The sequence below is a fragment of the Athene noctua genome, chromosome 12 (assembly GCF_965140245.1).
Source record: "Athene noctua chromosome 12, bAthNoc1.hap1.1, whole genome shotgun sequence".
Lineage (NCBI taxonomy): Eukaryota > Metazoa > Chordata > Aves > Strigiformes > Strigidae > Athene > Athene noctua.
The window spans coordinates 23622757-23644079 of record NC_134048.1 but is presented as its reverse complement, the minus strand read 5'-3'; the positions used below and the strand labels follow the sequence as shown (position 1 = coordinate 23644079).

Here is a 21323-nt window from a genome sequence, read left to right as displayed (position 1 = left end):
TGCCGAGGGGCTTCGCTAACGCGCGTGGGGTGACCCGGTGCCAGGCTGTGCCGGTCGGTAACAGCTTCAGGCGCAGGGAGGAGAGCGGGGGACGGTCCCCAGGGCTCCCAAAGGGACGGTGTAAAGCCGTTAGCTGCTCCCCGCAGCCAGGACCCAGCCCCGGCGGGCGGGCCGAGGTCCCACCGGCTCTGAGGTCTCCACCGGGGATGGAGAGAGGGGCCAGAGGGGCTGCGGCTTTGGAGTCAATGTTTCAGCCACAGCATAAGTGCAAGAAGTTCATATTCCACAGCTCTGCAATCCCCTCGTGCAGAAGCAGTGACACAAACTTTCTGATCTTTACACTTGCGAGGGAGAAGGTGGCAGCCTGGATGGGCGCCCGGTGCCCTTCTCCTGTCACCGCCTCGCTCCCCGTCGGGTAACCAGAGAGAAAAACCTGCACTGGCTAAAGCACGGAGGCAGCTGCGAGGGTGTGATGGAGTCAGTTGCTCTCCTAGACGATGTTGTAATGTTTTCCCATGAAATATTCATTGCCCATCCCCACTCACCCTGTCCCCATTAGTACTTAAGCATCGGAGCAGAGGAGAGGCGGCCACGTGCCCCTCGACACGCGGTGCCGGGAGCTGCGCACAGCCCGTCCTTCCCGGGCACTCCGAGGAAAACCAAATTAGCTCAAACACCTCTGGCTATGGCACAGCCTTCTCGGTCAATGTCATCTTATCCAGGATAATTATGGAAAATACTAATTATCAGAAATAGGCAGGAGGGCAATTTTTTGCACTCCAGGGGATCCCAGAAGCCCTTTGTGCATCAGCGTGGCTGCCCCAGCAGGAGGGGAGGTGCCGGTCCCCCAGGGATGAGGCATCTCTCGGCCTTTGGAGATGCTCTCAGTGACACCCTGATCTGGGGGCTGCCCAAGCGTCCCTGCAGCCCCCCCGCCAGCCCCTGGCGCACCCCTGGCCCAGCCATCACCAAACCCCTTCTCATTCTCCACCAGTTTCCCAGGAAGCCCCAAAAAAGCGGCCTCGGGCCCTGAGTGGGGACAGGGGGAGGTGGGGTCCCCGGGAGCCATGGGAAAGGCCTCCATCCCATTAGCGCTGTGCTCCTGGCCCCGCTGTGTTTTAAGGACGGGAAGTGTCTTCTAAATCACTGTGGGCTTTAACGAGCACTGAGGAGATTTGTACATCTGCATGCGAGAGGCATGAGTAATGGCAGCAGGCACGAGGGAGGAATAAATGAACCTGATTATACCTCCACCTGCAGCCGGCATCTTTGCCCTTACGCCATATGTTTGCACCGTCTTCCATGAAACCTTCCCTGCAGCCGATATTTCCAGGATGTACCTGTGAAATGCACCAAGGACAGGTAATAGACTAAGAGCTATTTTTTGCTGGTCCAGTCACCTGATCACAGTCAGACCTCAGAAATAAGTTCCCTTGTTAGGAGTAAGCTGGGTAGACACTTACTCCGTGATTCAACCCTTGGGAAAGATTGTTTTCCCTGTTCTAAAGATCTCAAATACCCACAGCTCGTTACAAAGGCAGGAGGCACTGAGCCTCTCCTGCTTTCTGGACTGGGCTTTAAGTTAATCACCACCACCACTGACTGGCACAAGGTTCCCTGTGACCAGCTGCACACAGCAAACACCCCCGCCAAGAGGGAAAATCAATGAGCCACGTCAAACCTCCCCGCTCTGAGAAGACGCTACGACCTGCAGCCCCCAGCGGACACGGAGCCAAATCAGAATCAAGGTTGGCACACAAGAGACTTGCCCGAGACACACGCTCCGAGGGCCCTCCCCTGAGGACGTGACGGGGGGTGGGAGAAACACACAGAAAATGCACACAGGTGCTTTGTGCAAATCACCAGCGTCTTCGCATGAAAATTAGCACTATGTAGTAGGTGTAAAATATTCAGGTAGGCATTAATAATTTGTAGCAGTAGATTACTTTTTTTTTCTATTAAAGATTAAACAAGCTTATAAATTATGACAAAAATATAAGCCTGTGTTTCACAACAGGATTATATAATAAATACCAGACCCTTGCTGGTGTAAAAGTGGAGTTAACCTGGATTTACTCCAGCGCAACCAAGACCAGAACCCTGCCCTAGCATCCCCGGTCACACGGGGGCATGAGGGCCATCCAGCACCCCTGCCTGCCCCAGCCCTGCCTCGAGGTTCGGAGCCACAGGACGTTTAGGAGCGGCTGCCACCCAGGAGCCCAGCATGGGACCTGCTAGCCCAGGGAACGGGACCTGCTGGCCCTGGCAGGTCCTCCCCGTGCCTCGCAGGGAGAGCCCAGTGGGCCTAAAGAGAAAGAAAAGGGCCACTGGGAAGGAAACAGAAAATAGAGAGAGACAAGAGTTTCAGGCAGAAATAGTGCTGGTTTCAATCTAAAGTTACAAGGAAAAGAGATTCTGAGAAGACATGTGCAGCACAGACACACACCCAAACGCACGCATGCACGCACAGGGAAAGAAAAAAGGACAAGTAGAGCAGTAATAACAATGGTCAAAAAGTAATTTGTTCTTAACCTGTTCAAAATAAAAATAACTAGTGTACAAGTTCACTTCTTGGACCATCTGCATCTCATAAGCATAAGTTAAAAACCTGACACCATCTGTTCAGTTGGAATTTTAATATTGTACCAATATGCCAGATCACAATTATGCTAGCAAGGACAGCAGCCTCCTCACTTCCCAAACAACTTCAGTGGGACGGGGAACACAAAGCCGCCACCCTGGAGCGGAGTGACTGCGGGTGCTTGGTGCTCGCCCTGGGGCGGGGGGAGCGGGCGGCAGGCCGGGAGCCGCCCTCACAGCCCGCCAGAGAAAGGCAGTTGGGGTACGACACCCGAAGGCTAAAAATTGAACAGATAAACTTCTCCGGGTTCTCGCGGAATAGATCTTGTTCACAACAGCAGCGCGTTTGCCATCGCGCCGTCTGCAGCCCCAGCGGGGCCCTCCCAGCCGAGAGAGCCCCGCCGCCGCCGGGCCGTGGGTCAAGGCCCCGGCGCTGCCCAGGGCCCTTTGCCGGGCCGTGGAGGTGGCTGCGACTCTCTGGTCCCTCCGCGCCAGGCACCAGGCGCTGTCACCTCCGTCACTTCTGCTTGTGATGGGCCGAGGAGGAGACACGGAGATCCCAGCGAGACCCAGAGGGTTGGTATCGGGAATTCAGGGACAAGTTTGAATTCAACGGGAAAAAAAATGTCTTGTGAAATGTCTGAAAAAACCCTACCTTGTTAAATTAGCCTAGCAAGATTTATACCATCTTTTAACTAATTATTTCTAGAGAAGCTGTTGAAAGCCTTTGCATATTTTTTTGTTGCTCCTAGTGGGAAAAATCCATATTAAAATGGAAATTATCATAATATCTGCCCAACCTTCTTCAGTGATTTTTTGGTTTTGCTTAGCAATCTTGTAGAGTTACAAACCATACATCACGTCCTGTGCTTCTTAGGATCAATTTCTTCAAGAAAGAAAACCAGAAATGTGTTCCCTTACCACTGCAGGATATAAAGTGAATGAAACTGAGGGCGGGGAGGAAGGCAAAACACCATCAAGCAAGAAAATCTTAACGACGTAGCACATATCCATTTTTTCCTGATCAATGGAACTACGTAGGCATGTTCACAAAATTTAATTAAGTTCTGTTCCCCAAGAAATCTATGTGCTATGTTTCCCTGCCATTATTTATTTACTATCTGTCATGTAGCTTTTAGCTTTCATCCAGAAAATGGTTGGTTTCTGCTGCATTTTCATCAGCAGGTGCGCAGTAGAGAGGCTGCTTCCCAAACGGTTTGTGGGAAGGTTTGCGCTTCCTTCACCATCTGTACACGACTGTCTTCTTGCAAAGAAAATGCATTAATGTATTTAGAGGCACCTCAAGTATGATGCCACCAGGAAAAGTCGGAAAAGAAACGTACAACTGAAGGAAGTTCAGCTCCGCTGCCTGCAGCTATGGACGCCGCGGGAGCCGCAGCTCCTGCCCGTTTGCATCCAGACTTGGTTTGATCCCAAGTCTGTTGTTGTTGGAGTGTGAATAACAAACTCAAGGCTCTGTGCTACCACGGCGGATTCATCCGGGCATGGCACGGCGTGCGGCACCCCGCCAAAGGGGATGGGAAACATCTCAGGGCCGTGAACAGCGCAGCCACAGAGAGGGGGTCTGAGTCCCTTGGCTCATCTCTTGGAATCAAAGAGGCTGCAGAGATGCCTGGGGAGAGGGACCCGAACCCCTCACCCTGCCCACGCGCACAGGACTCGGCTGCCAACGTGCCACCCGCTTTGTACCAGCCCGGCTGGAAGCACAGGGGCTGCTGGAGAGGAAAGGATGAGCTTAGTAAGTGATTCAGATGGATCTTCTCTAGTTCTTCAAGTTTCGGCACAGGAAAGGTTCTTCTGGCTTCTTAGACCCAGAATTTACTCTTTATAAAGTAACTACTGATGCTAGGTACAAGTCAAGTATTTTGAAGATTTAAAAGTGGAAGTAAATTAGAGCAGAGTTTGATCCTCCCCATTAATGACCTCCAAGAGATCTGCCAGCCTCAACGGGATGCAGACTACTATGGGCTGCCTAATCCCATACCTGGGAAATTCTGGGTTATCTTTATAATGGGAGGCAGACTCATTTGTATTCACGGCCCATTCTGCAAGCGAAAAAATAATCCACACCAACTAACAGATATGAAACAGGAAAAAAACTAGTTGTGACACCCATTTCTATTTTAGGTCCAAGTAGTGTGACAATACTGTCCTTCTGGGAGGGAGGTTATTTTATTTATTTATTTCTGTCATGAAGGACATCAAAACCAGCTCACAGAATTCTTGCGACTATATTTTCTGGATGCGAAAAATGTTCATTTGACTTCTGAAATCAGAAGCACCCTTGGAAGCAGTGAACTGGCCGTAGCAAAAGCCACCCTGGGGCTGCAGCAGAGGAGCCGGGTGAGCCAGCGGGGAGGGACCTGCTCCCTCCCCACCACTGGGGAAGTCACCGATTTGTGGAACTTCTTCCCACTGATCAAACATAATCCAGTTTTTCAATCCCTCTGCAAGAAATGGTATCTTTTGAGGTCTGCCTTCACCTACAGGACTCTGGAAAGCAAGGGATTCTTTAATCAAATCTTCACTGGTGAAAGCATTTTTTATCAGCATCCTTATTTAAATATTCTTTGTCTACTGAAAGTAAGGCAGGCCAGCTTTGTATCTGCTCTGACTTGAAGGAGGGAATGAATTATTCCTCATGTAATAGAAGTGCATTGACTCGCGAAACTAGAGGATTTGTTCTCTTGAATACTCACAAATGAATGAAATCAAGAATACCTGGAAACTACTCTTCCCCCAGCTAGGAAACCCGCCCTTCTGCATCCCGATAGCTGTGGCTTCTCTGGGGAAAGCGAGGACACCCTTGGGCTGCACAAGGTTTAGGTCCAAGGGATGAAAGAATTTATCCAAGCCATGGATACAAACCCCCTTCTCCCAGCAAGTTTTGTGGTTTAAGAGGTGATGGCAGGACCGAGAGAAAGTCATTCTATCCAAAAATGGCAGGGCCGACGGACAGGTCCGTCAGGCAGGGAAAAGCACTCAGGGTAGAGCGTGGCATGGCCAGGCTGAGACAAAAGGAACCCAACTGTCAGGAAACTGTGAGCATCATCTTTCCAATAGTGACCTCCCAAGAAAGCACAGCTGTGCTGAAATAAAGTACATTAAAAACATCTGCTGTGCCATGAGACCTCTCCCCTCGCACAGCCTCCCAGGTGGGCAGAGGCCACGCGGGAGCACGCGGCTGCCTGGGCAGGAAGCGACGCAGGGGCAAGGCCCTGCAGAACCGCTGGGCCAGGCCTTCGGCTGAGGAACTGGTGCAGCTCTGCTGGGCACAGGGAGCTTCCTCATCAACCCGAGCAATTCGGATTCATCCTTCCGCCTATAAATATAACCTTAACAATAGATACTAACAGTAAAGGTAGTAAATAATATAATAAATAGCATTCTTTATGCACAGAAATTATATTACCACTGACCACTATTAGGCCATTAATTCAGAAACACAATTCCCTCTTCAATTCTGCAAGAGGACAGTGGTAGTTTCTTTTCCCTGCAATTAGGCTGCAACATCACACCAAATGCAAAGAACCCGGCAGGCTCTTGAGGACCAGCTCCCTGCGCTGCCTTTGATGATCACCTAAAAACGAAGGGAGTAAACCAAAGCCAACATACTTTTAAAATAATCAGCAATTTAGTCAAATTCCTCATTGATTTTTGCATGTTATGAGCAAGGGGGTTTTAGATCTTCGTGAAGTGTCTCCATCTCTGCAGAAGCCCCAGTCTTCTGCTCCGCTGCTCAGCCTACGCTCATCTGCCATGTGACAGCACCTGAAGGCAACGACACGGCGAGAGAAAATTCCGTTCAAGCCTTATATGAAAGCATCCATTATTGACACAGGTGTTATAGTTAGTTTAACTGATGATCAATAATCACATTTTCATATGAGCATGCAAATAGTAAATTTGCAAAAAGCTGTCTTCGCTTCCCAGTCTCGGGATTAGCCTCTGCAATCCTTCTGGTCCTTTGTGGAACAAAGACTGGACTTTCCCACACTACCAGTGAAAATCCAGAGCTGAGAGAAATTCATTAAAATTCCCTTTGTAGGAGCCCAAATAAACATTTTTTTCAAGCTCTCTTTTTGCTCACTCAAGCTTTGCTCTGAGTTTTTGGCTTTGAGAATATTTAAAGTGCAAAATTCAGTCCAAATCAGCATGTTCCATTGGGTTCTATTTCAGCCTGATTTAATTCTGGTGTAAAAATATACTCTGATCCAGTTTGATGGAAATTCAATCTGAAGTCTTGAAATAAGTCTCCTTCGTAATATTCAGACTGAGAATTTTTTCTTTAAATTTGTCTTTCAGGCCCTGGCCAAAGACTAATGCCCAGCCAGCAGCACGGGGTCCCTGTTCCCTCTGGGAGGTGAGCTCAGAGGATGAGAGTGTCCCTTGGGCTGCTGCTCGCTCCAACGTCAGGCTGTTCCTCCAGAGGCACACACCAAAACTCGGGTCCATTTTCCCGTTTGAAATCAAAGGTTTGGGGATGTTGTAGTCTCTTTTCAACAAACTCCAAAGCCCCGTGTCTGGAGCACAGCTCTAGAGATTTTCACATGTGGACTGAAAGAAGTTTGTTTTCAAAGTTTTCAGATGGATTGCAAACCAGGATGGCCAAGGTTTTCTTCACTGTATTTTCAGTAAAGGAATTTTTTAGCTGCCTTAGCAGCTAATCAATGAGCTCCTATAAAGTGCTAATCACTTTGTTAGTAGATTCAGAAGCAGCACTGGAAAATTTTTGGCGCTGGTGATTTATGAACCAGCTCCCTAAGTCCAGCCGGTTATTAGAGCTCACACCAACACTCCGCTTAGGGATGGAAAGGCATTTCACACGACTGATAGTCAATACAAAGTGGTCAACAGGATCACACTCTAATTGAACAGTTTATATTTATGGGTATTTCAACAAAGCTTATACCCAGCTATTGAAATGTAAGAAGCATTAACACAATTCTAGACTTCTCACCTTCTTTTAAACCTTATTAGAAAACTAAGACTACGAGCTAATTTAGGGAAACTAAGGAAAACGGCCTACCCAGTACTCTGATGCTCAGTGTACTGCTGTTCATTCTCTATTTTATCTCAAACCACAGGACACTGGCTCCAAAAGAAAATCCAGAGCTCTTGGGAAGGCCCTCGTGAGGGCCATGAGCACAGAAACAAACACCACCCTCTGACCTGGGGCCAGTGAAGCGAGATGTTCTCTTTTGCACCAAGTGTTTATATTGCATATTCGCATTCAGACCTGAATCTTTGTGGACTTAAAGGCATTGCAGGTGTTCAAACCAAAATAACAGGCACCCTTACATCATCAGATCTGAAGCTCGAGCGCAGCATAATAATGGCAGCAATGTTTTACTGTATTCCGGCGTTAACTCGAGCACATCTGAAAGCAGCAGGGGGAAATCTCTTGAGCAGGATCTTCTAGACTGGCGAATTCAGTCGCCATTACGCTTTAGTGACAATTTAGGCAATTCCACAAAGTTTAATTCATTTCAGGCTATTTTCTTCCTTTACAAAAACTACAGTTATGAGCATGTTTCATAAAACATTACTCTTGCTCTTTGCAAAGATGTAATTTAGATTTTTTGTCTCCATATTTACTGTATGTTAGCCTTGAACTTGAAAAGCCGAAAAAAACGGAGAAGAAACTGAGAAAATGTTGTGGTTACAAATTTAAACAAATCCGGGATGGCTGGAAAGAAAAAAAAAAAAAAACAACCTGCTGCAAAGGAAGTGTTTGTCTGTGTGTACAATATGTTGCTGATATTCATCGAATGGCAAATATCTGTTGTATGTTTTCTTATTTACACTCCTTTCCTCTTTCGGGTTTTGTTTTCATAAGAAACACAACTACATTTCAGCAAATTTTAAAAAAGGCCAGACCTCACCAGGCTGGGTAAATCTGCAGGAAACTGTCTGGGGGGAGCCATTCCGCGCCGCTCCGCAGAGAGCAGCCGCAGGATGCCAGGCCACTTCCCCCGGGACTCTGCTGGCCCGGGCAGCAGACAGGGCACTCCCCATTTCCACACCTCCCCGGGCGCCCCGTGGGGGCTGTCCCCCTGGCACACATCTACCTCTGCTCAGCGAAAGCTCCTCTCGTCCGTCAGCCTAACGCGGCGGTGCAGTGGGCCCTCAATCATGCTGCTCCTGGAGAACATCCAGCTCAAGACTGCAGTTTAAAATACATTGATTTATTTCCTCCCCGCCCTAAACGCCAGCCCTCCTTTAGCCACTACAGGCTCTTTCCAGATCAGCAGCAGTGCAAGCTTCCCAGGGAGCTTCTGCCCCCAGGGCTGTCCCTGGGGGCCCTGCAGCCGCAGAAGCGGCCTGGTGCAGCGAGGACGCGACCGCAGCTGGTGCCCGCGGCCAGGCCCTCGCTTCACCACACCCCGCACAAATATTTCCATTGCCTCCCCGATGGCGGCACTGCACGACGCGCACGCAGCCCTCCCGACAGTGCGGGCACGGGGGGAAGACACAAACACCAGATCAAAACCCACCGAGCGATCTCTGCGCCGTGCGGATTTCACCTCCTGGACGCACAGAGCCCCTGCCGCCGCAGACGCCTCCACGGACACGGGACGGAGGGGAAGGGACTTTGCTGTGCAGGAAGCCTGTCGCTGCCGCGCCGGGGACAGAGGGAGCATGTGCATCGCCAAGTGGGATTCTGGAGCAGCAAGGTCACAGATCTGTGCAATCGTGCTATAAACATCTACCTCAGACATTCAAGCCGATGAAGAATGTATCCGAAGGGCTGCGAAATAACCGGCCGTGCCGCGAACCTGGGCGGAGACAAAGGCCCAGAAGCCGCCCTCGCCATTCCTGACCACCACTATTGTTAGAATGAACTCCGAGTCCTATTCCCAGCCAACTTTTTTACCAAGTTCTGCTTTAGTTCTCCATTGAGCTGGAGATTCTTAGACTAATCCGACAATCAGATTGGACACTAGTGGTTTCCAATAAATAATAGCATTTTTCATCTGTGGAATAACTCTAATCAAAAACTCTGCAGGCTTTCCAGTCTGCCAGGACAAACTGGGAAAAAAACCAACTGTCACTCAAGTCTGACCAAAAAGCTCAGAGCAAGGTCCTTCTGACACGAATATGCTAACAGACTTGGCTGATGACAGCCCCACCACCTGCAGACCATCATCCTCATGAGAGTTTTGTTTGGCAGGATGGACCAGATTCACTGATGATGACAATAATTACCTGGAAACAAAACCAACTCCTGTCAATAGGAAAGGGAGCTTGCATTATTCATCGGACTAGACGTTGTTATCTTTTGGGTCATTTTGATCTTCCCTGATTTAAAACCAGACAGAACCAGATACTAGAACATATGACAGTATCATTTAAAGGGAGGGGAAAATAGGTGATAGTCCTCTTCCACATGTAACCCATTTGGCAACACAGCTGTAGGTGTCACTGTGAGACCGGCGGTTTTGTTCGTCACATTTCTACCACACAATTCATTTATGAGTCAGCAGTAGGTAGAGCAGTACGGGACCTCTGAGCTCCGTTCCCATCACATACAGAGACAGGATGCATGTGGCTGCATTAATGCCAAGTGGATCACCTTCTATCACGGCCACCAGGATTACCTCAGACACATCTCCAATGAAAGACCACCAGAGCGCAGTCGCAGGGGGGACCACTTGGCATTTCTCTTCCCTCCCGCACAGCCCCACCCCAGAGGATTCATCTGTTTAGCCCAGGATAATCTGAAGCCTGCTCCACAACCCCCTCTGCACATCAGCCTTCCACCAGTGAGCGAAAGCCCACCCAGCCAGCACCTTCTTGAAAGAGTAAGGTGAGAAAGCCAAAGTTTACAACTGTCCCACGAGTGAGCGGAGGCAGCACGTGTCCTTCAGGAGCAAGAGCCTTGTTAACTAATTTTTGGCTTTCAGAGCTACAGTGCCAGGAAGGTCTCAGAGTTTCCTCTGAACACCTGCAGGTGCTTGAGCTGCTCCCCATGTGCAGATGTGAAGTGGCCGGTGCAACTGATTGTCCCGATTTTCTCACACTTGCTCAAGCTTTGAAACACGGCCTTAGGAAGGGCAGCGACAGTCATCTGTCTAAGCCCCCACGTTCTTTTCTGCTACTGAACTTGAAGGAGCATTTGTCAACCCCTCTCCACCTGCTTGTTGCGGGAAAACATTTGGGTTAAACTGAAGGTTTGACATATCTAACAAATTCTCTTGGTGGAGTTGTCAGTACCCCCATCTTTTCCCTAGTTCTACCTCTCCAGATTGTGTGTGAATTTTCTCTCCTTCACCTCCATCTGTACTTCTATATTTGCTCCTTTTCCCCTGGCAGCTCTCCTCTCCCCCCGCTCTATTGCTCTAGCTGAGCAGAGGGCAACCTGCTGGTGGGGGTGCCAACCGCGCTCCTGTCGGTGCTGTGGGGAGCCACGGGAGGAAGCGCCAGGGGTTCGACGCGGTATATTGCAGTCGAGATCTCCCCCCTGCACAGTGAACTCTTATGGGAGTCCGGTGCAGTCCCAGCCACTAACAAGCAGAGGCAGAAGGGACGTGGCATCGGCATCGGGGTTTTGGGGGCAATGGCACGACACAGCCAGGGGCTGCCATGTCATTTGTCCCCATCGCGTCCCGTCCCGTCCCGTCCCGCTGCCACATCGCTCAGGTCCCAGCTGCTCGGCAGACACGTGCCCACAGCCTGTCGTGGTGCTCAGCTGCTCTCTGAAGCTAAAGCCTTCTCCGTTCCCAACCTGTTCTTTTGCTCTTCTGGCACTCACAACATCCACGTGCAGGGCTGTCACCCACAGTCCTGGCAATGCCGCAAGATTGGAACGAGGCAGCAAGAGCTGGTTTGTAGGTTATGGGAGGTGGTGAAAAGAGCGGGCTGCTGCCGCTGCGGAGCCAGGAATGGGGCCAGGCTACCAAAGACTGAGCCAGCCCATATGCTGTAACACCCCTCACCCCCAGCACAACATTTACCAGATGTTCAAGTGCACATTTTGATTCATCCCATCGTAAAGGTTGAAAACATTTAAAAATTAAGATCCAAGCAGAGGCTATCACTCTCTTCAAAAAACGAGAGTGTTTGGAGAGGAGGTTTTACTTCAAGATCATCAAAACAGCGGGGGGAACACAACAGGATGGTTCAAGCTAGAAATCCCTCCTTAGTCTTCGACGCAAGAGAAGCTGAAGGGAAAGAAAATGCATGAGCAGAACCTCCACCTCCTTTCCTCAACACACTCCACCTGTGAGCAGGGGCCAGGCTGCGGCTGCTGCCTCCCCACCGCGCAGGAGCCGCGTTTCAAAGGACAGTTTAATTGCGGCTCTGATGTAGGAGCGCAGCCCGTCTCCCAGCCCTCCTCTGCATCGGCCTGTTTGACACTGGAGCGGAGCCCAGCTGCGCCCCGGGGACTGCACCGTCATCCCCAGCGCCGGCGTTGCAGCCCATCGTGCCACCCACTCAGCAAAGCAGGCGCAGGTTTGCTGTACTGGAGCTTTCTGCGTGCCCTGCATTTCGGGAGAACCTCCTCCATGGAGAACATGAATCTCCCATTAGTCTTAATAGCACCTCAATTTGAACGAGGGGAGAAAACGTCATGCAATATTAATTGTGCAATTCTGTTAACAGCACACACTGTACCCACGCGAGTAGCTGCACAGTTTACACCCCCTTTGGTCCAACTGATCTACTTTCAAAAGGATTTGCACGTGAAAAAGGTTCTTTATCTTCGTGCCAGCCACAGCCATGTACCTTCTGAGTAGTGCTTGGAGCATACAATATCTGTGGTGTATCAAAAAAATACTCCTCCCTCTATCCTTTGGAAATACTGATCCTCTCCCAGCTCTGGAGTCTCTCCAGCTCGCTGGGGGTAGGAGGCAGCTCTGTGAAGCCCACCCTTGTGTCTGCCCAACCACTTGGATTAGACACCTCCCATGTTTAGGCCCATTAACCTGATCGCAACAGCTTGATGAATTAATGCTTATATAGACACAGTTGGCAGCTTCTAATTAAATAATTATGGCTAAGCAGCTGCAGAGAAGTTGTAATGTTCCACTAGAAAGCCAGATGTCAATTTTATTGGTCCTCAAAGTTTCAGATTAAATGATTTTGGGAAATTTGGAAAGGAGCTTCTTTTGCCCCAGGCAAATCCTGCAGGTAGCGTGGCTGCTCGCGGGCTGGCTGGCTGCAGCCAGGCCCAAGCACGTGGCTGGCAGCCCCAGTAGCCCCAGCAACCCCAGTAGCCATCCATCTCTTGTGGCAAGCAGTGGTGGGAGCAGAGCACACCACCACCATTCAGATTGAGGTAAGAGAGACGGATTTGGCACCACGGTCACCATGGCTTTAGCTTTAACCTAGGGAAGGACCCTTCGAAGAGTCCATCTCTGAAACTGTATCAGTGTCAAAACCCCACAAAACTGCGATGAGCCCAATGCAAAGCCCGTTCAACTGGCTAAGAGTCTCCCAGGAACTTTAACTGGATTGGGCTTTCCCTGCACTGGTGAGAGAAGATTTTGTGAATTTCCAGAATTTCAGAGGTATCTCTCATCTCAGTACCTAACCCAGCTGTAGGGATTTGGAAGAAGTGAGCGATCCTTGAAGGGAAAAATTTGAGTAATATGAAACTCAGGAGTCTGTGTTTGTTAATTCATGTAAAACCTATGTTCGTCCTCTCTTCAATTAGCAAACCATTGTGCCTATAAGGCACACACATTTTTTTTCTGATTTTAAATATAAATGCAAACACCATTTATTCTAATCCATTCCTTTACTACACTAAATCTCCTCCTATAACTTGTACAAGACACTAGAATTGCAAACAGAAGCCCAATAATAGAAATCATCCATCCCTGTCGGAATATAAGTGGATCCATGACCTTAGAAGTATTTTGTTAAGAAATCCAGCTAGAAAACTAATTTTAAGTAAATCTATGCATGTCAAAAATACAGATGGCTTTTCAGGGTGCTAACTTAAGCATCATTACATAAGCAGATCAGGGCTGCCTGTTGAGCCCAGACACGAGAGTAGATGGCGCTGAAGCCGGTATTACACACAAACCATTCACTTCCTGATACATCTTCCATCTACAACTTTTGTCAGCTCTGCACTACTGAGCCCGCTAACTGCTGAGAGCGAGCCTGCTAACTCTGAGACGGAACCCGCTAATTCTGAGACTAGGCCACTAACTCTGAGACTGAGCCTACTAATTCTAAGACTGAGCCCACTAATTCTGAGACTAGGCCACTAACTCTGAGACTGAGCCCACTAATTCTGAGACTGAGCCTGCTAACTCTGAAACTGAGCCCACTAATTCTGAGACTGAGCCTGCTAACTCTGAAACTGAGCCCACTAATTCTGAGACTGAGCCCTCTAATTCTGAGACTGAGCCTGCTAACTCTGAGACTGAGCCCACTAATTCTGAGACTGAGCCCACTAATTCTGAGACTGAGCCCTCTAATTCTGAGACTGAGCCCACTAAGTGCAGTGCAGCCCGTCCACCAGCAAAGCATCAGCCTTCCCTCACCCCCAGTGCCTGCAGCAGCTGCTGGCTAAAGCCTGCTCTTCTCCAAATGGGCTTTACCGAGGAAATGTTCCATCCTTCACCCTCTTGAAATGAAAACGGAGGAAAACAGCCCCGTGAACCTCTCAAATATTTAAGTACAGCAGTTGTGGAATGCTCCTCTGATACAGAATCAAAATTACCCTGGTGTTACCATTGGTAACGGTGCCTCTACCTGGATATCGACCTGGGAAGCTAATGAGCCTGCTCGAGTCGCAGCTAAAACCCCCCAGCAGCGCGGGAGCTGGCGTGACTGCGGTGAGCGGGGCAGCTCCTTCTCAGGACAAGGGCAGTTGGGTTTTCATAGGCACGTTGCATAACAAGGCACAGCAACTTGCCCGGCTCTGAGCCCTCGCTGCTGAGCCCATCAGCTGGCGCCGCGAAGGCTCCCGTTGAAAAGCAGCCAGGGGAGGGGATTGTGTTTTCCCTTCCCTGTGTGTCAGGGTGTCAGGTTTGCTGACAGATGGCTCGGCTGACTCTACTCGACCGTTATCAAGCAGCTATTACCTTTGTAAACTGAATCCCATTTGAAGATTTTCTGTAATTAAATCTGCAGTGCGTTTGCGAGGCTTGTGCCTCAGCCCGCGCGCAGCCAGGACGCGCACAAGGCCCCGGCTGCCTGCTGGGCACAGCCAGGGCAGCGGCACCCTCCAGCCCCCAGGATGGGTGCCGTGGGGATGGGTGCCGCGGGGATGGGTGCTTTTGGCAGTCTGTGCTGCCACCTAGCCAAGACCAAACCACTCAGTTCAGCCTTGCTTCACATTTCCAAAGCTTAAACCCAAGCGTAACCCCCCCACCCCAGATCTAAATAAAGCCTGGGGCCCCAGCAGACACAAGGCAACTGGCGCTCTCTGGGCTTCGAGAGAGCCAGCGGCAGAGAGCGGCTTAAAACAGGTCGTTACATTTCCCTCAGAAATGCCTTGTACTTACGGTAGAAGACATATTCAGTGTAGCTGGACCAGACCTTGTCGTCTGTGTACTGGTTGACAAAGGAAGCCGTCACCGAGGAGTTACAGGCCACCATGTGGAATCCACACTCGGACAACATGTCGAAAGCCCTCTCCAGGTGCTTGAACTTGAGATAAAACCTGGAGGTGTACCTTTCTGGAGCCCTGTCTGGGTCTCTGCTTTCATTCAAACTTTCTCCAAAGACTTCTTTGACCAGAGCAATCCTTCCACAAACCAAAATCCTCGGGACCCTCCTGAATTTGGCATCTGCTTGGCTCTCCCTGCCAATAGTGCAGGACCCCCGGTACCCGATGGTAATGAATCCCCACTTCCGATCAGGCGGTAAGAGCGATGAGGGTGGGCATATTCTCGTGTCGCTGCCTTGGGAGACCTCTTCATAGTCACTGTGGCAATAATCATCAGGGCTTTGTTTGTCATCGGGAGTCAGGAGTTTGACCAAGTCCGGGAGCTGGAAGTACTCAGCCTCCCTCTTGAGCCTTCCCTTCTCTGGGAAGTGGTCAGGCAGAACCACTTGCTTGTCCCTGAGATAGTCCAGAATATAGCGGAAAAGGAAACCATCTCTGTCGATGAAGAATCTTCCCTTGGAGTCCTTGGCCAGATCGTTGGCTGTGTCTCTCTTTGGGGTGAACATTTTCCATAGCAGGGAGTGAGGGGTGCCAACCAAGGTGGAGTGGCGAGTGAAGTAAACCTGGCCGCCCACGTTTAGCTCCACTACCTCTGGGAAGGAGTGCAGCCCAGTCCCCTGCTCTCGAGAAGGAAGATAAGTCCTGCAGTTGCCACTTAGAGCCATTGTACTTTAAAACAGAAATCAGCAGCAGGAAGCAGCAGGACTCTCAATCACATCAAAGTGTAGAATAAGGTTCCCAACATCAAGGAGGTACAGGGGGGAAAGGGGAAGTGTGAAAAGAAAAATAGCCAAAAGGTTTGTTTAAAAAAAATCTGAATTGTCCATGAGTGACAGTGTGGCAGAAGTGGCTTATACCCTAAGCCACAGAGGCTGGAGAGCGATCGCTTCGTGAAATGCAATCACATCGTTAGATCTTCCAACAAAGCCATCAAAATCAAGGTCAAGCCAAGCCTATGGTCCCTCACAGGTCTGTCAAAAGGGAAAACAAAATAAGACACAAATTATTCCTTTAAGCATCAAAGAAGCTGCGACAGAGAAAAGCAGACCAGTTTAGAAAGCCGAGCTAGATCTGCTACACAGGTCTATTTTTTTGTGAGTTCTACGCTTCTTTTTCACAAGTACTAATCAATGGGAGGACTACATACGACTCTGCTGTCTAAAAGAAAATTTCATCTTTAAAGAAACATCTAATTTAGACATGCACATGAGGGAACAAGAACAGCAAGTCTTACCTTGGTTACAATTAATGCACAGCTCTTGTAAAGGAAAGCAAAATTTCAAGACACTCAGAACACACACACAGGCACAGAGAGTCCAGTTAGCACGAAATCCGATCCCAGCAAAGGGCAGCAAAGGTAAGAAAAGTGCTCTGAGCAACATCCGCGTAGATCTCAAGAGTTAAACCGAGTCACAGGAAAGTTAACCGTGGCAGGTGACGAGAGAAACCGACACGTACAGTATGACTGGGGAGAGGAAAAAAACCCAACCCAACCGCACCCGAACGCCCCGACTAACCGCGCCGGGGCTGGGTGCGAGCGGGGCAGGGGGGGCGCGGGGGCGCGTTTCGGCGGGCTCAGATGACTTGCAGAAACCCCGCAGCCTGCGCTAAGGGCGGGCGGGCTCCGGCGGCCCCCGCGGCGGCAGCCCCCCGCGCAGCGCGCCCGGCGGCACACCCATGTCCCCCCGCCGGGGCCGCCGCCGGGGCCGCCCCGTTCCCGCTCCGCTCCGCCCCGTTTGCGCCGGGCCGGGCCGTGGGGCCGCTCCCGCGCCTCTTGCGCCGCGTTGCGCGGTTCTGCTCAGCGGCGCGGGGCCGGAGATGCCGATTGCATCATCTTAAAGGAGTCGGGCCGGGCCGGCGGGCGGCACCGCGGGCGGCACCGCGGGCAGCGGCAGCACCGCGGGCAGCGGCAGCACCGCGGACAGCGGCAGCACCGCGGACAGCGGCAGCACCGCGGACAGCGGCAGCACCGCGGACAGCGCCCGCCCGGGGCCGCCCCGCGCCCCTCCCGCTCCGGGAAAGTTCCTCCCGCTCCGTCCCGCTCCGTCCCCTCCAGCCGGCAGCGCCCCGTCCCCGCCCGCCCCCCCGCCGCCGAAACGTGCCTTTCCCGGCTCCGGGGCGTTCAGCCGGCGCGGCAGCGCCCGGCGGAGGGGGGCTCCCGGTTCGCCCGCCCGTGGCTTGCAGGCGGCACCGGGATCGTGTCACGCCGCTGGCGCTCCTCATCGCCCCGGCAGCGACCCAGGAAGGGCGGGAGCCGGCAGGGAGGCGATGCGGGGCGCGGGAGGGAGGGGGTGGGACCCCGGAGGAGGCTCGGCCGTGGCTCCGCACCGACTTTATTAGTCGGGGCTTTAACGGGGGGGGGGAGCGGGGAGCAGCGGCCGTGGCTCCGCGCCCGCCCCGCACTCCCCGCCGCCGTGCCGGCACCGCCACCTCGTGTCCGCGATCGCGCAGGATCGTCCCGGCTGCTCGGGGCTGGGGGGGGGGGGGGCCTCGCCGAGAAGCCGGAGGCTCCCGGGGAAACCGGGGGTGGGGAGGGGTCGCGGTGCGGCCCGGTGCGGGCTCCGGGGGGGTAAAGCAGAGAGCGCCGCTCCCCCGCCCTGCTCAGCGAGACGTTAAGCCCGTGCCCCGGGTTAGGTAAGCGCGGCACAAAGCTATGAAGTCTCGGAGCCCCATCGGTAACTCCCCGGGCCGTGCCCGCGATACGCACCCGGCAGCGATTTCACAGCTGGGCACGCAGCGGGCACGGGGAAGCCCAGACATCAGCGCCGGGCAAAACCGAGCTACGCCCAATGATCAAAGTATGGTCAAAGCCTTTTGCTTCAACAGCAACCAAAACCTGGAGGGGAAACTATTTTATCGAGTGAAATCTTTGTGTGAAGTCACCACGCACAGATCGTTTTTGCTGACTGCACTTAACTTGCAGATACTTCAGCCAGATTCTCCCGACAACACGGCTGTAATTTAAAAAAGTCAACACAACGTGTTAAGGTAAAAAATACAATTTTCAAGGCTAAGGCAGAAAATCAAACCCTCGCTTTTCACCTTAATCAAATCATTAAGGCTGAAGCAACTGCTGGGCTCCTGAGCCAAGGTTCTGCCTCCTACTGCCGGGTCTGATTTCTGATTTTCAAACCAGCAGAATCCAGTACCGCTACAGAAAATGCTCATTGGATCCCAGAACGAGAAAAGACAAAGCACTGTGCATCCTCCCCTGACAAAGCACTCCTCCAGCACTGCGCAGCCCCCCCCCGAGCAGGACTCAAAGGTGGGATGCGAGAGCGCAGGAACGGCAACGCCTTCGGGACTTCATCTTTAGAGTCTGGTAGCGTCGGCGCGTCCGGGCGCTGACCCCCGCGCGCCCAGCCCCGTCAAGGACAGCTTCCTTCGGGATCCACGCTCAGCAGTGCTGCCCCTGCTCAAAGCAAGCAGTACTGCATCAGCTTTCTCAAATATTTTAGTTATTAATGCTGGTTAATATGCTGTAATAAGATTTAAATCACTTTTCATAAAGCCAGCGATGCCACAGTGGCTGTGCTTGAAGGATCAATTCACCCTCCCCAGTCAAAACTGCTCCTGTCCAGAGAAGCCCCGAAGGCGCCTGTGGTCAGGCAGTGGGATTACGGTCCCCGCCACCGAGGCAGCGGATAAAGATCACCCGGGAGGAAGCTCTGGGGCCGACGAGAGACAGCGCAGGAAGTCTGACGTGCCAGCGCTTAGCGAGTGGTGTGGTGACAAGAGTCTTCTGAAAAACTGTGATTCCTGACAGGCTTCTGTGCAGCATTCTGACATGGATAGCATGTGATTAGCGAGTACAGAGAGATTTAAGCGGTAAGTATTTTGAAAAATCGTAATCAGAACTGCCCTTTGAAAAGAACAAAAACCTTAGAATTTTAATCACAACACCTTTAGAAATGCATCTGCGCTTTTCAAATAATAAATGAAAGAAATTCAACACCTGCTTTTATTTCTTTACACAGGATGTTCCAATCACTTTACTGTAGCATAATATCATTTCCTCTGATGAAATGACTTCAGTAGTAAAAGCACCACAAAATGCTTCCCAGTTAAAGAAAGGTATCAGCCAGATCCACCAAAATGCAGCCTGAGAGGAGCGAACCTTGAAAATCTGGGCCAAATACACCGGTGACCTAAATGTAAAATATATGTCAGGCCTCCACTAAGGTCCTCACCTACTGCGCAGCAGCACCAGCGCAACTCAACTGAAGAGCAGCTCCAGTTCTGATGGAAAAGAAAAGCAGCTTCTGTAAAAGGGAGGGGGACAAAGCCTGTTCCACTTTTAACAGATGCCTTCATAACCTTCAGTACTGCTAGGGGGAAATTCAGCCCGAGCTGTAAGTGTGTGTTCCAAAAGCCGCTGCAGAGCCGTGCTTAAACCCGTACACTAAGGATGTGGCGTCATTCACGGCTCTGAGGCCATTCCTTACGGCAGAGCGCTAAATTAGCACTCATACTGCCCGGAAACCATGGGACAACCGACCTCATCAAACTCCGGAGGTGCTAAAAAAAGGTGTCTTAAAAGAAGCAGCAACAAATGTTAGAAAGCAGGGGTAGTACTCGGCTGGGTCTGTAGTAGCAGTGGTGTGCAAACATATCACCTCACATCTCGCAGTGTGAACACACCATCTATAAATATGAACCAAGTCGCCCACGCGTAATGAGAAATGTCGAAGCTGTTTATCAGCATTTGCAACACGGTGCAGAACTTCGAGGCACTCGGAGAAGTAGCAATTGAACGTGGCAGAAATTGAAGGAGGAGTTCCGGGAAGAAACGAATATCTAAGTGGGATTTTGGACAGAAGATTTCAGCTAAAAAGCCACATGGGAACTCTCATCACTCTGGGCAATTTTTACACACAATAGTTAAAAATAAAAAAAGGAAGAAAGAAAAACAGCACTTCCAGTTCTAGGCCTACGCCTGGGTTCAGAAATGACTTCAAGAGGCGACCTAAGGATCCTTCAGCCCCATATGCTGCAACATCCAGTGCTCCTCGGCAGTCTCACAGCTAAATACTGAGCCGAGGCAACATTTTGCCAGGGCAGAACTCACCAAGCCAGAGGAAGAGAGCACCTGCTGAGAAGGGTGGCACGGCCAAGAGCAGAACCGCCGGGCCCCCGCAGACGCGTGGGGCCGTTGTGGTTTATTGTCGGAGCGCGCAGTGGGAAGGAGGGTACTCGCAGAAGCAGCACCGTGCCGTCGGCAGCGCCTCCGGACTAGACTTCTGACTCAAAGCAAAGAGCGGTACCAGAGCCCTGGTAGGAATAAATTCCAGGCTCTTGCAGAGTTACAGCCCTTTAACCCAGCCACTCTTCTAACAGGGGTGTATCGCTCCTAGGGTGGAGCGCACTTGACATCGCTCGGGTAGCTCTAGAAACTGAGCTCCCGAGAACTGAGCTGGCAAGAAAAAGCATGATACTGAGCTAAAATAACACGTTATCCGCTGCTCCAGCAGCACGAATTACATACAGCGAAAATCTCATCTGCTGAAATCCAGCCGTATATGTGAATAAAAAGCCCTAACAAATCTTTCACTTTGAAGAAAAAGCATAAAGAAACACCAAATGGCAGAATCTCGCCCAGAAAAGGATCTGCTAGCAAAAGAGCGCGAGTGCCATAAAGTAGGTTTATTAACAAGCACACAGTAAAGCATTATACAGATTTGCCCTTGATCTTTTATTCATAACTCAAGTGCATAATGTATTTTCATCAAAAAAAAGGCAAAGGGGAAGAAAAGCTTTCGCAGCCGCTCAGCATGTGAGCCCGGGCATGGTGCAAGGCAGACAATTCAAACAGAAGACATGCAACAACATTTTTTTTCCATCATGTAACATACAGAGTGTGGGTACAGCTTCTGCAAATAAAACTCTGTGCTCCTTCTGTCAAACACCAAAGCCGAAGCAAATCCATCGCACGAGGTTCTAGGTTTTCAAAAACTGACAGAAGGGGGAATCATGTTCCACTGATTCAAATAACAATCACTGTACATCAGATAACATTTTGACCAAGAATTGATTTATCCAACGCTGACAAATCCTTTAGAATTTCATGGACATTGTTCAGCAAAATCCAAAC

General features: G+C 50.9%; 1 protein-coding gene across 3 annotated transcripts in view; it reads right to left on the bottom strand.

The window, feature by feature from the left end:
• KCTD16 (potassium channel tetramerization domain containing 16) overlaps positions 1-21323 on the bottom strand; it is a 91245-nt gene that overhangs the window by 66472 nt on the left and 3450 nt on the right. Inside the window, exons 1-2 of one of the 3 annotated variants that reach the window (XM_074915747.1) lie at positions 17335-17541; positions 15069-16203 (exon numbers count right to left, since the gene is read on the bottom strand). In XM_074915747.1, coding sequence (XP_074771848.1) covers positions 15069-15897 — 829 coding nt within the window. In that variant the 5' untranslated portion in view covers positions 15898-16203; positions 17335-17541. Of the gene's footprint in view, positions 1-15068; positions 16204-16466; positions 16910-17334; positions 17542-21323 lie in introns of those variants that run through there. The other 2 variants (XM_074915746.1, XM_074915748.1) reach the window with 2 other exon arrangements.